The sequence below is a fragment of the Malania oleifera genome, chromosome 11 (assembly GCF_029873635.1).
Source record: "Malania oleifera isolate guangnan ecotype guangnan chromosome 11, ASM2987363v1, whole genome shotgun sequence".
Taxonomy (NCBI): Eukaryota; Viridiplantae; Streptophyta; class Magnoliopsida; order Santalales; family Ximeniaceae; genus Malania; species Malania oleifera.
The window spans coordinates 41,518,560-41,535,746 of NC_080427.1; the positions used below are offsets into that span (position 1 = coordinate 41,518,560).

Genomic DNA, 17,187 nt, shown 5'->3' on the forward strand with positions numbered 1-17,187 from the left:
AAAATAAGATTGAAGAGTAAGGTTATTGACAACCATGTACGTCCTAATCGTTGGAACAATAATGGCAACAATGAAGATGCTATCTATCGTTGTTGAATGGGTTTTTGGAAGATTTTACAACAGTGGGAGATGAAGAAAATCAGGAGAGAGAGAGAGAGAGAGAGAGAGATGAAAAGAAGGGGAGGAGAATTAGAGGAACAATGCAGAAAGTGGTGACGGTGCCAAGAGTTAGAATGAACAAAACAAAGAAAAGAATTTAAACGGAACAAGGAAAGAAAAGAAGGGTGGAAGTAAAAGGAAGAAGAAGAAGAAGGGTGGAGAAGGAAAATGGGAGGAGGAAAAAAGGAGGAAAGGCTGCAACGCGCAAGAGGGGGTAAGAGGCTGGAGTAGGGAATTCAAATCTGATTACTAAATGTTTCAAACATTACAACAGCTATACAATAGTTACAGGATAATCCAAAGTGATTAAAATATACAAAACAGCCCTAAATTAGCTAAACTTCTAAAATAACTAGAAAATTTATCAAACTAAAAATTAAAAATCTTTACTACAATATAAAGTTGATAACCTGTTGTAGTGATTTCGTATGGCTAATCGAGAGAGAGAGAGAGAGAGAGAGAGAGAGAAGGAGAATTCTAAAACCAACAAATGCTTCATTAATTAAAAAAGAAGAAGAAGAAGAAGGATAAAAAAAGTGACCTCGTACATAAAACCCTCAAGCATATAACACTCTTACCAAACTCTCCTCCTCTACACTGGAAAAAATAGGACAAATAAGAAAGATGGCAATCAACTAAAGCAAAATATGTATGCTAAAATTGGACCTTTCAGAGGAAGATTATTGTGTACTGAAATTACAAAGTGTACTCAAACTTCCAATGCTCAACAAGAGGAGGAGGATAGGGACTGAACTCTCCAACAGCCACCTCATGCCTTCTCAGTTATAATATATCAGAAAAATGAAAACCTTATTCCATTACTTGCAGCAAACAAGTTGTATTCTTCAATGCTGGTGTCTTTCTTATTACATGCACGATCACCCTCAACATGATCTGCCGACAATTTCGAAGAAAAATCCCCAACAGCCCCTTCTTTAGAAGGCACACAATCTGATTTGTGTCCTGTCGAAAGAGCCACAGGCCCTCCAAAATGGAAAAGGGAAAAGCCATTGTTTCCCATATGCATTTTGGCAGGTTTCCCCTTCTGCTCACTTTCTCCATTTCGCGGGGCTTCTGCTGGATGCAATCCAATTGGAACCACACCATCTGCATTAGCAGCTCCAACATTTAGAACTTCTTTAGCTTCTCCTGGTTTGGGAACCTTAGTCTTCTCCTCCGTGTTCACCCCATTGGGTTTCGACACCGGATGGTAAACTGGACCTTGGCTGGGATTAAACAGGGGAGTTGGTAAATGAGGCAGGGCACTATACTGCATGCAGAAGCGGGAGTTCCCATTCAATCCATAACCAAGAGGAGCAGCAAATAGATAGTGGTTGGGATGGGGAAATGGCATTAATCCATTAGCAGGAGCTGCTGGCCAAGAAACTGGATTTTGATGATAGTAACCCATTGTTGAAGGAGCTTGAAACACTGGGAAGTGTATGTTTTGGTTATGCATCGGTGGGAGCATGCCTGGTTGTTGAGATCCCATATTAACAATGGGCTTCCCATTATCAGGGTTATCTGCAATTTTTGTGGGTAAATTACTTGAGATTTTACTTCCCTCACAATCTGCAGGAAACTCGGATGATATCTTGCTTCTAAAAGCCTCCCCTCCCTTTGCGTTTTGTTGTTTCTCTGCCCCAACTTCACTACTACTCTCAGTGAAGCTACTCTGAATGCATACTGTAGTTTCTCTTCCTTCTGATTGTTGGCTGGCGTCTTCTGAATCCGAGGTTGATGAGGATTCCATATTTGGGAGGTTTGAAGAGGCTGTATTGCTGTCTCCTTCACTATGGCATGATGAGCAGTTATCAGAATTCGAAATGCTGCTTGTGTTGGGATCAGATGTCACACTCATAGATGAGTTTCTGATGGGGAATAATCCAACTTCCTCATCACCAACTTCGGTTGAGTAGCAAGCATTCTTCACTTCCTCCTCAAATCCATTCTGGCAACCTTTGTCCATACCATGGGTTGAGATTCTTGATTCCTTTAAATAATTATCTTCACAACCAATTTCACTCAAATCCCCAATAACTTCACCAGGACAAATGGCACCGGATCGCTTTAGAACATTATTACCAGGTTCCAGTTCATCCACATTAAAAATAGATGACCTCAAGGTAACATCTGAATCCGAGTTGCTCCTAGGGTACTTCCGCTGTGATTCCATGGGCTCCCAAACTTTCTTGGTATGAAGCAAGTCCCTGCTAGAAGTATTGTTCCCAGTATTGATTTTGTTTTTGGGTCTCCCACAACTCTCACGAATGTGTTCCATTTGATTATACTTGTTACCCCGATAGAACTGCTTGGACATATCCAACACAGATTCCATCTTACTCCCAGATCTGGCTTCCCGACCTAATCTGGTCCCAGGAATATGTGGCTCAACCTTTGCTCTGTACTCGCCCTGTTGGTTACAGCTGCAATAATGCAAGTCATATCTGTCATTCATCCTGCTGCTGTTGGGACACTGAAGCTTCTCACCAAACTTAACACCACAATTTCTAGCATTGGATTTCACAGAATTTATTCTTAATTGCCGATTCACTCCATTAATGCCCCTGGAAGCAGACTCGGTATTTTCTCCATGAAATCTTGGCTCAGGTTTATTAACCATAGTCCCACTTTCTGAAATAACCATAAACCGGCGTCTGTCAGACCATTTCAATGCTGGATCCAATTGAAAATCTTTTCGAAATTTTGATCTCCGACGAGAAAATTTTGATTGCTCAACTGTAAATGAACCACTCCCATCTTTCTCGTAGGTATATTCCCCATCATGACTATCATTAGAGTGGTTTTGCATGTTTGAAGCGACACTCCCATTTAGAACTCCTGGAGATGGAGGCCTGGATAGAATAATATCACCCATCTCACTAACTGAATCCCTGCAGCTGAGAGTGTTGTCACTAATATTTGGTGATGGTGCTTCCTTTGCAACATCAGGAACAATGGGACTCTGACTTGATTCAGAACATTTCTTTTCTCTATCCCTTTCTTTCCCTTTTAATCTCTCCTTTCTTCTGAGCTTTTTCTCTCTTTCTTTGGTTCTTCTCCTCTCCTTGCGTTCTTCTTCTTCACGCTTTTCCTTCTCTTCTTCTTCAAGAAGCTTCATCTGTATGCACATATAGTACATGGTATTAGAATTATTTTTCTAATATTAGGAGAAAGCACTCCTCAGTTTTTCTTGATAATGTAAAGGAAATTCATACTAAGCATCACAGGCATCAGTACCTGCTTTTCTAATGTAATAATTTCTTTGCATGCAACGTGAACACGTTCTTCCAGCAGCTTTAATGCAAGACAGACAAAGATACTGTGTGCATTTTGGCGTGCTGTTCCTTCTCTAAATGCCTTCTCAACCTGACAAGATTGTCACACAAAATTAGTTGTAGAATCCTATAGATCCAAAAGCAAAAACTCACAGTTAGGGACAAAAATTATTAAAGTGGGCGCCAGCACATCTTATTTGATAGTGCTTTGGTTTTCAGAGAGCAAGACCATCAAGAATTATTTCTCAACAGTTTACACAAAGCATTCATGTGACATCATGTAATGAACAAATGAACTATTTTCCAATTCAATGTTAAAAGGCATTACAAGGAAGCATTTATTGACCAATGAATTCATAGATGAATGGGTTATTTCCCTATGCAGTGTCAAAAAATGGGTTGTCTAGTGTTACATTCTGTAAGGATGCCACCCTTAAAACCACAAATTCACCCCTCTGAAGATGCCAATTCATGGGACCAGCACTAGAGATCACCACTTCTCCGTTAACTAGATTGCTTTTAAAATATAATGAATTAGATAGCTATAGTAAACACCCTTTTGGTCTGGCATAACATGCAACCCACAAAATTACCACTCACACTGTTTGTGCATGTGCTTATCTACATTTATTTCCTAGAGACGTGAAATTGAGTATCTCATCCTTGGAACCAGAATCCTGTTAAGGTTTGCAATGAATTAGTAGGATGTTCATTGACAAAAAAAATACTGTACTGTCTCAGGAAATTATATTTTAACTTTCGCAGAAAGAATGAAGACAACTGAAACATACATAGCATACTAATTACAAAATTACAGGATTGATCTACAGGCATGTGAGGGTGTCCACAGTCCACACATCCTAACTGATTTCAAGTTCATCTAAGCATCAGCAGATTTTAACAACCGAGACACCAAACAAATATATTTACAGAAAATTGAGACAAATTACATAAGCAAGGTCCTGGAAAGTGAAAGATGCGCAAGAGGATTTGATCAATTTTAAAAATCAACTTAGTAAAAAAAGATCTGAGAGTAGAAAAAAATGTATAGGAAAATCTTGTGGATTCATTAAGGGCTAGTTCAGATCAAGGATTTGCTTGGGAAAAGGAAAGGAAAATAAGATGGAAATTCATTTTCCATCATATTGTCTTTCTATATCAAATACCTTTAAAATGAAAAATTTTTCTAACATGATTAAAAATTAAGAAAAACCAAATGTTAAGGATGAGTAAAATCAAAATTTTGTTCATTGATTTGATATATTTTTTATTTTCTTTCTCACTTTTCCTTGATAGCCAAACATGAAAAAGCAGAATTCTTCTTATTGTCTTTTCTCTCCCCAATATTTTCCAAGTTCCAAACAGGCCACAAGGGTTCTTGACTGGTTCTAAACAAAGCATGCAGTGCAAAGTCCTTAGTACAAAAAAAAGAAGAAGAAGAAGACGAAGAAGAAGAAGAAAAAAAAAAAAAACACACCATTGGGTCAAAATCAGAATGTTTAAAAATGAATAGTAACACATTAATAAAGAGACACCAGAATCGACAGATTGAACATGCCTGTTCCTTAAAAATAACAGTCGCAGCATCTAGAAGAAATTCTCGAGCAAGTTCAGGACTCTTCGCATGCTTTTGGGGACGTGAGCATTCTCCATCCAGCTCATTCCCATCCTTGTCCATGGAATCATCATCCTACAAGTGTACAAGGCATAAAATTATGAAAATTTAGAAATTTAAAATTCTCAGAAGGGTAAAATAAATGAGTGGGGACCAAACTTATAGCCAATCTCTATTCTGGAGACTGGTCTTTTAATTTTCCTATTGAAGGAACCTCAAAATTGTTGCAGTCCTGGGGATTCTTGTTACAAAAATTTAATGTGGATCAGTGAATGACATCAGCAACATGCACATGCTTAAGTATCAATTACACCAGCAGGGTCTAAAAAATTTTGCTCAATTCCTATTTTTGGGGCTTGAACTTTTTCTTTCCTCTTACCAAGTTGCCCTCACGGATCACCAGTAAAAGGTCAGGCAATGAAAAAAAAAAAAGGAAGAAAAGAAAAGAAGACGGGATAAATATTTGGTTCCCTAAAACAAAATGGTAAAATTTTATCCCTTATAATAAAATTTCTTCTTTGCTTATGTGACATCCATATTGGATAGCTTCTTGCTGACACCCAACAAATTTGCGGACTCCGCTGGATAGCTGCTTGTGGGACGACAGTCCCCAGGAGTGCAAAATTTTGAAGTTTAATCCCTCCAATTGGGGAAAAAGAATCAGTATCCAGTTGCTAAAATAGAAACTAAGTACTGAAGATTTAGTCCCCACTGGTGTAATTAACCAATAAAAATAACAGATGCTTCTTAAGACCGAAAAATAACAAATCTTGAACTACCTCTTCTTCCTCGGCCTCTTCTGCATGCTCAAAAAACCTTCTGATACTTTCTCCTCTTGTTATTGTAACAAAACCATCCCCAACCACAAGCCTACAATGCACACATTGTTGACCCTTTAATGCATGAGCTTTTACTGAAAATTCATTGCAGCGGCCATCTAATTTCCAAGCCCTCAGAGTGATATAGCATGCACTCAAACCACCAAGATCTAGGCCATTCACTAGGACACTGCCATTCATGCCGACATTTTCAAATTCTAAAATGTCAGACTTTCCTTCTCCTGTTCCAACAGCCCATTCAAAGTGATGATACGTTCCAATAGTATCTGCAAAGGTTTGGCACCAATCAGCTTGGACCATGTCATCAGATACCTGGAGAAGTAGTAAACAAAACTAATGTCACATTGGCGGCACTATCAATACCAAATCTACACCAAAGGTAACTCAACAACCAGTTTATCATAACCGTAAATTCAATGGCATGTCGGAAACTCTAAAATGTTAGAAAATTACAAGGAACCTCAGATGCAAAAGATTTCAGAAATAACTTTTTTCTGATGCATATATAAAAGAGGTTGGAAATACACCTCATATTGGAAAGCTGTGTCAGCAACACAAAACCAGCTGGAACAACGAGGTTCTCTCCGCATGCGCTTCAGCTCCTTCAACTCCTTGAACTCACGAATAACATTCCTCCTGCAGTCTCTACAAAACCTCTTACTATCAAACCTGTCAAATAGACATGAAATTCTTTAGAAAAAATAGAGCAATCTGAGCTGAAATCATTTTAAAACAAGCATTTTTGACATAAGAGATGTCCAAAGATAAAGAATAACTCCCACAACTTGAAGATTCTATTTTACACCTTTCGAAAGCAACCAACCTAACAAGTACCTTCATGCCAGATATACAAGAATGAACAAAGATTTGCACCCTAAAAATTTTCATATAAAAAAATTTATAGTTTTATGTGCATCTACAATCAACTCGAGCAAACTGATCATCTGCACAGGCATGCAAGCATGTGTCAAGGGTGGCCACAGCCATAATTTAATAACAAATTGACACAAAGTTTCAGACAACTAAAAACTGGTCAGCTGCAGAAAAATTCACATACCATCAACTTAGGCAGTGTGTGTGCAGGCTTGTGCACACAGCCCACATGCTTGTAGACACATGTGCAAGCATGATTATAGCCATAAGCCAGGATAAATTTCCAAAATAAATTTAATTGCAGAAAAATCCACAAACTGAGTACAGGGTGCATGTATGCACACATGCAACGTGCATTCGGCAATTTCTGTGCCTGTACCATACATTAGCAATCAATTAAGACAATTTCAAGGGACAAAATGCACCATTTAGCAGAATATCTGCTTTAGACAAGGAGCAGAGCATGATGCATTGTTGATCTACAGCCATAAGCTAATGACCAATTGTCACATAGTTCCACAGAACAAATCCTAGCTATTGGCAATTAGTAAAACAGGTGGACCCTCTTTGAAAACGAAATGGAACTGACACATTCAGAAGCATGAGGTCAGAAAGCCCACGTTTGTTAGAAAAGGAAAATCCCCCTTGTAAGGTTCTAAAGAAAGCAAAATTTCAATGATAAGAGCTTTGTTGAGGCTTGATATACATTGTTGGCCCAGAATTAGCAGCTTAAGCATTTAGATCAAGTGATAATTTAATATGATACCAAACCAGCAGTTGTGAGGGAGGTCCTGAGTTCAATTATTGCAACCTGCATTTACCCTTTGTTCGTTAAAAATTATTTCATTTCAGTAGCGAGTATTACATTATTTCTTTTTTACCTCTCCATGAACAATTAGACTGTACAAGCAGGAGAGTGTTAAGCTGGGTTTCTTGGAGGTTGTTTAAGCCGTTAACCTTGGATTTTCCCAAACAAATATAATAGCCAACTCAAATTCAACTACTTTTAATTTGAGAAAAAAAAAAGGGGGGGGTTTTCAATTCAATACGGATCCATATCATGATTTTGTAAATACTTCTATTGACTCAGAGGAGAAGGCTTATGATAGAGCACCTAGGGGAGCAGTAAGGTGAGTACTAGAAACAATAGGATAGGCAACTCAAATTCAAAAATAACCAAAAAGTCAAATTTTCAAATTAGTACCTTGTAATTTGAGAAAAAAAAAAAGGGGGTCTTCAATTCAATACGGATCCATATCATGATTTTGTAAATATTTTTATTGACTCAGAGGAGAAGGCTTATGATAAGAGCACCTAGGGGAGTAGTATGGTGAGTGCTAGAAACGATAGGATAGGCAATAGGTACCTAGATGTCATACAAGGATATGCAAGATAAAGTGATGTCATCAAGGATATTTTCCAATCACAATAGGCTTACATCAAGAGTCAGCTTTAAGACTATTGTCTTTTTGTGTTACTCATTGATGAACTTACGAAGATATATTCAAGATGTGGCTACATGGTACATGTATGAAGATAGTAGTCTTGATTGTAGAATCAGATAAGAAATAGAATTTAAGTCAAAATTATGGAGAGAGTTCATCGGATTTAGAGTTTCAATATAAGTAGCGCTAAGGCAGAATACATAAAGTGCAATATTAGAAATTCCACAAGTAATACAAAGAAAAGTTGAAATTGATGGTAATGAAATTTCTCAAAAAAGTATATTTTGTGACTTTGGTTCAATTATTAAGCAACAGGGGGAATTAAAGAAGATGCCATTACTGAAATAAAGGGCAGGTCAGTAATAACAGATGAGTGCATCTGGAGTGCTATGTAATCATCAAATACTCCAAAATTGAAAGGAACTTTCATTAGATGGCTATTGCTGCATAGATGGATTGTTGGGAAACTAGATATATATATAAATAAAAAATAAAAAATAAAAAATGGTATACAGAAAGTGGATCTATAATGCAAACACTAACATGGACAAGCATTACGGTTCCAAATGATCAAGAAACGAGACTCTTACATAGTAAAAGAGGAGAAGAGCTTGCAGAAGATAAGAGAAGAGAAAGGCATTCTATATGCTTGAGCAACTGCAATACAGATTGGACAGTCATAAAAAAAAAACGATCTAGTGGAGACTAGAGGCAGTAGGAGAGGAAAGATAGAAAGAGAATATGTTGGACTGAGGTAATAAAAGACTTGGGGTCCTCCAACTTTCAGAGTATGTTGTCATAGACCAAACAGAATGGATAAAAAATGATTCGTACATAATAGGTTTTAAAACTATCCTGTTGTTGTTGTTATGACTTGGAATGCTTCATCACTTCCATATAAATAACAGCCAACAAGAGTAGATCTCAATCTTTAATTATAGCTTAATTCAAGACACATACTCAACCAAAAACTAAATGGATCTATAGAAATCCCCTAAATCTGTACCTACAGCAGCATTAATGGTACCGCTACAATTCCAAACAATAGGAACTGCATAATGATTGAAATAGTAACCACTATTCTTTCACTTCTTTGTGAATTACAGCATTAGTCAGTACTAGCATGCTAGGACCCTCGATTTGTGAATGAAAAAAATTAATGATTGATAATGTTCGCAACTTCCTGCATCTTATTGAGAAGATTTAATTTCAATCCCAATGGATTGTCACTTCTACGAAATATTTGGGGGTTCAAAGAATACTTTCAACTCTAATTTACTAGAAGTTGTGTTCCAGTTCCACTAAATAAGGTTATTATAAATTTTAGAGTCTCGGTGCTGCTTATCCGCCATGCACTCCCCTTTTGAAGCCCTAACTTGCACACAACCAGTCTCAAAAAAATATTATATTCAATACATAGTACATGTCCAATAAAAATAGATCACCACCTACTTACGCTGCCATTCTATCCTAGAAGTTCATTTTTCAGAATATGATATATAATATCAAATGATTTTAGTACCCACAAAATTTTCTTTAAAAAATCCCATTGCTCGTAATAGAATGAAATATCACATGCATAAGCATGTTTTGGAAAAACTAAAGATTGAATGGAAAAAACTATTTCAATCATCATTTTTCTTATAAAGTTATACCAACGAATTTCAAGAAGGGCACAAAACTAACAATGAAGGTTCGTGTTAGGTAGAATTCTTAGAAGCTGATTAGCTGAACCACTAGGGCTGAATAGTAAGATGTTGTAAAAACCTTTCCACACAAGTTTATAAATAAATAATGAAGCCATTCTTTAAGTCCTTGTTTTCCAATTTTCCCTCCACAGTTCAATCACCATTAAAAAATCATTATCTTAGAATATATATATATATATTATTAAGAAAAAAGGAAGAGCACAAGATATGGAGGACAAAGTATCGTCCTACAGCAAACAAAAGAGGGGAAAAAATTAAAGAAAAAAACTAATTTAGCAAAGCCCTCCAATCTCTTCGTACATCCACCAGCCACACTCTCCTCTAAACAACCTGAAAGTAAAAACACCAAATAGAAGCCCAAAACACTACTCTGAACCAAATCAGAGGGCATCCTTCACCCATTGAAAATTCTTGAATTCTGCTCCAACCAATACACCAAACAGAAAAAGTAGCAGATCTCCAAAGCATCCTCCCCTCCTTCCAACGATCAAAGCCTATATACTAAATTTGCACCCAGCTAATACTCCCAAAAACACCAAATAGCCTACACCAAGTGTGCCAAGAAGGAGCAATGCAGAAGCAAATGTGCATCTGTCATACTACTTAGAAACAAAGAACCCACATTGTTTGCGGAAAATGCCTTACAAGGTCTTCTAAGCAGAAGCAAATTGTTTGTATTAGTCCTATAATAAATTGCAGACCGCGAAAAAAGCCCTAGTTTTGGAAGGAATCTTTGCTTTCCAAATAAGAGAATGCAAAGGGAACTGCACAATGCTAGAATCACAAATAAGATGATAAAGAAAGATCTGCAAGAGAGTTAACCTAAAAGTATCGAGAACAAACCTTACAATCCTCTTTGAGAAAAGGTGAAAAGAATCAGGCCTCCTTAACACCTGAACAAGATCTAAGTGTTTCCCTTTCATTTAAATTCCTTCAAAAGAAAAAGAAAATCCAAGAAAGAAACGAGAAATAGGAGCATACAAGAATTCAAAAGGCCAAAAATACAAGGATAGACAATACATAACAAAGCTTCCCCAACCCATTGTCTTGTGAAACAGTCTCCCCATTGCCAATGTGAAACTTCGTCCAGGGAAGAAGAAGATGGGAACTCCGAGAGATAAATTTCCATAGGCTCACATCAGTGGCATTAATAGCTGCCATAACACCCCTAGCATTTTGCTAGAACCCATATTTACAGTCGATCACCTTGTGCCTCAGGGACTCAAGTTCTAGAGGAAAGAGCCATAACCATCCACTAAGGCAATTTTCTAGATACAGACTTCTCTAAACTCAAACCACCCTCACACCAAGTCCTACACTGACCTTTGTCCCAACTAAGTAAATGATCCCTCTTTTATTTTCACCCACCCAGACCACAAAAGATCCCTCATCAACTTCTCCAACCTATGAGCAAATAAATCCTAACAAGGCAAAAAACAAAACTGAATCAAAGGAGAAGAAGGCATGAACCAAAGTCGTACAACCCCCTAAAGTGAAGAAACCCACCCTACACGCATCCAATCTCCAAGGCAACTTCTCCAAAATCAGATTCCACAAAGCTAAGGCCTTAGGATTACCTCCGAGAAGAGGAAGTAAATAGGAACAGGCCATCTATGAATGACACACCCAACCATAACCGCAAACCAATTCAAAGCTCCCTTCTCTAAATTAATACCAACCAGATCACTCTTTGAACCATTAATTTTAAGCCCAGAAACTTTCTCAAACACTTCAAAAGAGTGAAGACATCAGAAAAACACCTCACATCATCAGATAAAAATAAAAATAACAAGATTTGAAAAACTATAGGCAAGATACCCTCAGACACAACCCCTAATACCCTCACTTGCACCTCCATCTACAACAGGATCAATCATATCCTACTCAAGGTCCAAAGGCATGAGAATTCTGATGGAAGACATCTTTGAGATATTAACAAAGAACAAGGTGACGCTCAATCACCATTTTCCGTGGGAAAGGGTAAAGTGTGGCTTACTTTTCAACCTTTAGAGGTTGATATGATTATTTCAGAATCATGAATACTTTACGAGCAAATCAAGTGAAACCTCTACTTATTCATAGAGGTATATCCATTTGAATTCACCCTGGAAATATGATATAGCTGCATCTTAGCAAACTCTTTAAAAATAGAAAGCACAACAGCATCATCAGGTCCTGTCACATCATCTCTACTTTTATGTCTTAGTGGCTCTCTGTAATAAAGCTAAAATTTTCTAGGATTAAATTCCTTGAGCATGTACAGTCACACAACCTCTTTCCTTTATAGAATGGCAGTGAAGATTGCTGTATCCTTCAGAATCATGAATATTTTATGAGCAAGTAAGATAAAACCTGTGCTTATTCATAGAATCAAGATTATTCTATCCATTCGAATTCACCCTGGGAATGTGATATATGTGCATCTTAACAAACTCCTTCAACATAGAAAGAACAACCCTTTGTAGGTCCTATCGCATCATCTCTATTTTATGTCTTAGTGGCTCTCCTTACAAATTAAGCTAAAATTTGAACAATGATCATTCTGCAGCAAAACCAGCCTGAGACTATCATCAGTATTTAGACTATAAAACCCAGGTGCAGCAAATAAAATTTCTAATAAAGTCAAGGATTATGCTGGTAACTGTAAAGTCACACAATCTCTTTCCTTTAGAGAATGGCAGTGAAGGTAAGTACAATCTTAAACCCTTGTAACAGTTTATCCAGTGCAATGAATCCAGCTCTAGGTCATCCTGTATACACAAAAGCCCATAGATCTTCCAACATATTGGTACCCAATGTAGCTAGAAACTGGTTTTGATGAACATTGAGAATTGTGTCAGATGTAGAGCCTTCTTGCTTATATTTAGGGCTTTGGGAGAAGGAAGGAGACCAAAAGTTCATGGAAAAAGTGCTATTTCACTGTTGTTCAGTGCTTTTGACTGGAAACAAATGCACAAAATTTTGAGGGCATTCCTTGCACAACAGTTTCTCAAGAGAATTATTTTCAATGCACAATATTTTGAGGGCATTCCTTGCACAACAGTTTCTCAAGGGAATTATTTTCGTTGCTCCCTTGTGGCCTTTTTGCTTCAAGTGGTTGTGCTTCTCTTTTTTTCTGGTGTGATTGCTGAGCTCTTTTGGGTTGAACTTTTCTTTGCCTTATCAGATTTTTGTAGTTTCCTTCCTTGGTTTGTAATATTATTCAACTACACCCAAAAAAAAAAAGAAGCAGAAGAAAAAGAAAGAAGCAAGAAAATTATTCATATGAATGAGTTTGAACTTGGAAGGAAAGATTTATTTTTTAACAAATGCCCCCTCGAAGTTGTTTTTTCAATATAACCATAATCTGTTCCTCAAAACAATCAGTAGATTGTGACAACATGATCATATCATCAAAATGAAACCACCTCCATCATTAAAATCAATGGCAGATCATTCTCCAATTCTCACTCCAGTTAAAAATATGCAATAACCAGCTTTTTAACCAGTTCCTTAACAAAATTAGCTATTTGGATATGTCCATATGACATATTTTTCAACCGAACTGTCGGTGTTATTAAGAACATCAAAGCACAAGACTTTGCAGGCATATGATTTAAAACACCTTCAATACACAGCACACTCTCTCAGAACACCTTCCAAGACAAACCAATGGGTGTGGATGCCTTAATAATGCAGAAGTAAGCTTACGCTTTATTCTTTGTCATTGATCTCAGCTTCCACCAATTTTCTTTTACGACTACAGTCTGCTGAAGCCAAGGGCCAGCCTATGCTAAGGGCAGCCTTACCAAGATTTTGGTCTCAGGTTCACACTACTTCCCCATCGCACCCCCATCAACCCCACAAAAGGGAAAGAGAAGACTGCAGTCTGATGCCTTGTAAAATCCAAGCTGTTTTCCATTTTTCAGGCCAAATACACATCACCACTTCAAAACCTGTTGCCTCTTGTATTTATGCTTTAGGAATACCTATGCTACACTAACCTGCATAATTGCCACTAAAGGCATCAATAGCTCATGAAGTAGGTCACCTTCCAACTCATATAATCTGTGTCATTTATTCTTAAAGACACCACATACAACATTTCTCTATATTGAGAATATCTACATCTTCAGAAATACACACAGATGAGTAATGGGCATCTTTAGTATTTCAGAATCATGCTACCCTTCTCTTCTCCACACTGATAATAGGATGACAACCTCCACCTCCAACATTAAGAAACACCTTAGAGCCACCATCCATTCCCATAACTGTTACTCAACTAACTCAAAGCTAAACGCTGAATAGAAAACTAAAAATTATAGCTAATCACACACCTGTACATGAGCCTTTCAATAAAATCTTCTTCTTTCATTCTTAGAAGAGACTGTCGAGTCTCTTCTCCAAGTGCTGACCAGAAATCCACCAATGTGTCGCAAGAAAGTCTGGCAGTGTGTAAGGCACATGTTTCCCGTGTTCCATGCCCTCGGCCATAACTAGCTATGCCTTGACTTATCCAACCCCGACCTCCCCCACCACAGGCGTCAGGATAAAGCAATTCACGTTCCCTTTCCCTTGCGCGTGCACTGTCAAATACCTGATTCAATTAAAGTGTGAGCAACCAAAGAAGTAGATGAAACAAAGGCTAAATTGAATGATAAAACAGTCTCATTACTAACATTTTGAAGCCCCTTGAGGGACGTTGAATATAGATAGCAGTCCAAAAGCGTCAATGTCCCATCCCGAGTTGTAGTCAGACCTCCCCAAGGATGTACAGATGGATCTTGAGTTTCATCTGGGCACCCATTAGTCATGCTTGATCCACCATCACATAGGTTTTTTGGTACTACTGATCTGTTGCAGGGAAGGTGCCCAACTGTTCCTTCTTGCTGCAAAGACTTTCCATACATAACAATTTGCAAAAACCCCTCGAGCAGCAGACCGTTGCATCTAGAGCAGTACATGTTCTTCCGAGCTTGCTCAAAAAGGGTTTGCTTATCAACCCTCAGAAGTTCTTGTCGAGCCTGTGGCGACAGCTCACTCCAGAACTACATACCAAATACATATAAATTTGTTACAACAATTTCACATTCCTCTGTGAATTGCCAATTAAATTCAAAGACCAGGCAGAACAGCAACCTCTGTACAATGAGTCAGGACATGAATAAAAATCAATCACGAAAAACTTATAACTTCTATACTAATTGCATTGTCGAGCAGAAAATTCTTTGAATCACTGTAGAGGGAAAAGCATGTAGATTAAGATGAATTCAGTCATAAGGCTTATGACTACTTTTCTTAGACATAAAACAGATAAGATTGTACAATAAAACACACCTACACACAGTGCACAAGGCCATTGGGGAGCCAAGGGAGAGCTTCATGTATGCCGTCTTACCTCCTATTTTTTTAGTGTCTTAGGCTCAGCCGGTCATTGCGTTATGTTTTTTATCTTATTTTAATGTTGCATTTCATGTTCTTTGGATTTCAATAAATGAACCAATCTCCGACGGATGCTGCTAATTGAATTAGGCACAACACACTAGATGGTTTTGCTTACTAGGCCCCACATAAACAAGATTTAACAGCTTCCTGTCGTTTCTTTTCCATCATCTTTCTCCCTAACCAAAATGAACGCTGAGATGTATGGCTGCTAGAAAAATTGACAGTTCTGATCCAGAAAATCTTTTTTGAGTATAATTTGATTCTCACAATTTACCAACTCCATCCCCCAAAAAACGACTGGAAGTTTGTGTTATAATTACTAATTAAACTATAACAGCACAAGTTCTTTATCTCCTCGGGTATTCCACCTGCATGAATATATGAAAATTTTCAACTATACTCTATAGTGTAAAGAACAGATGTGGAAAACAAGACCTTCAGTTAACAATCACACAACTAAAACCTTGTAAACACCTTCTGTTGAATTGTTTTAACTATCAAGAGACACCAATACGCCACAAAATTCAGACACCAATGCAACACAAAAATCTAATACAATTTTAATTGTCAAAACAATAATATTAACACAATTAAACAAATCAACTACCTTCTGAAGCTGATTGTAGCTAATATCGTTGGCGTGCTTTGACCAGAACCCGTGGGATGAAACTGATCCATTCGAGCACGCCGACGGCGACGACAAGTAAGATGACGCATTACTGAATTGATCATTTCTCTGCGCTAAACTAGGCATCGTTTCAATATCTCGTAGATTCATTCATCAATCCCTCCATCCCTCGCACCGTCCGATACGGATCGAAAGCAATGGAACAACCGGCACTGATTCGAATACGGTACGAGAAAAAATGTCTGATTCTATCGAAACTTGACTGATTCGGTCTGTCGCGGATCGACGAAGCAATAAATTTCAGATCGAAAGAACAGATTTGCGGGTGAATAAGATTGCGTTGCGATTGAAATCTAATGATACGTTTGATCAAATGATCCGATGATCGATAGGTATCGACAATTTAGAAAGATGTGTAGAGAGAGAGAGAGGACGTAGGGGTTTTCGCTATGAGATTTGGTGCTGTATTTGTAGAGAGGAGAGAGATAAAGAGAGAAAACTGGAGAGGGAGAGAGAGAGGGGGGGGGGGGGAGAGAGAAACTCTATCAACGGGGGGCGACACGGTTAAAAGCTGAAAGTACTGTTACATTACAATTTATATGGAGCGGAAAAGAGAAATACGAAAAGTAAAAGGGGTGAAATTCGAAATTCACCGAAATGGAAAACGAAATATCCATGAATCCATGGGAGCAAAATTAGCGAGGCCAAGGAGAGAACGGGCGGCGTTTAGCACCTGCCAAAATAAAGGGCATTTTGGTAATTACAGCTACCGCAAGGGTGACAACATGGTCTTGTCATTTTCGAATGACAAAAATGACCTCAGGGATTACACAGTAGTGTACTTCAGCTCGTAGGTCACTCGGAAATGAGCCCCAATCATGAATGCCACGTGTCATGATAGCCAAGTGGTGCCGTTTGATTGGATGCAATATCTTTCTTCGAATACTTTAATTGCTCTAAATTTTTGGATTAGCTGCAAAATTAATAACCCTTCAATTGTGATTTATCTCAACCTCTAAATGTTGTATGACGTGTATATTTTTACAAATTATACAACAAGAAAGGCTTAAAATAGAACTGAATTTTATTATTTTGCAATATTAGATTCATGCCGGGAAATATTAGATAGATATTTTAGGATATTTTTTCATGATTTAATATGTTTTGCACTTTTTATGCAAACTAGTAAGTTAAAAGTAATATTTTTATGATAT

At 37.7% G+C, this 17,187-nt stretch overlaps 1 protein-coding gene across 2 annotated transcripts; it reads right to left on the bottom strand.

Moving 5' to 3' along the window:
- Positions 1 to 634: 634 nt before the first annotated feature.
- On the bottom strand, positions 635 to 16,670 carry LOC131168017 (uncharacterized). Of its 2 annotated transcripts, none has more exons than XM_058127160.1 (8): positions 15,953 to 16,670; positions 14,580 to 14,948; positions 14,238 to 14,497; positions 6,419 to 6,560; positions 5,832 to 6,203; positions 4,996 to 5,127; positions 3,400 to 3,528; positions 635 to 3,280 (listed from the first exon to the last, which is right to left on the bottom strand). In XM_058127160.1, the coding sequence occupies exons 1-8, from the start codon at positions 16,121 to 16,123 to the stop codon at positions 953 to 955; spliced, it is 3,903 nt and encodes a 1,300-aa protein (XP_057983143.1). In that variant the 5' UTR covers positions 16,124 to 16,670; the 3' UTR covers positions 635 to 952. The 2 variants fall into 2 exon arrangements, with proteins under 2 accessions (XP_057983143.1, XP_057983144.1); XM_058127161.1 differs by having other exon boundaries at positions 14,580 to 15,041; positions 15,953 to 16,533.
- Between the last annotated feature and the right edge of the window lie 517 nt (positions 16,671 to 17,187).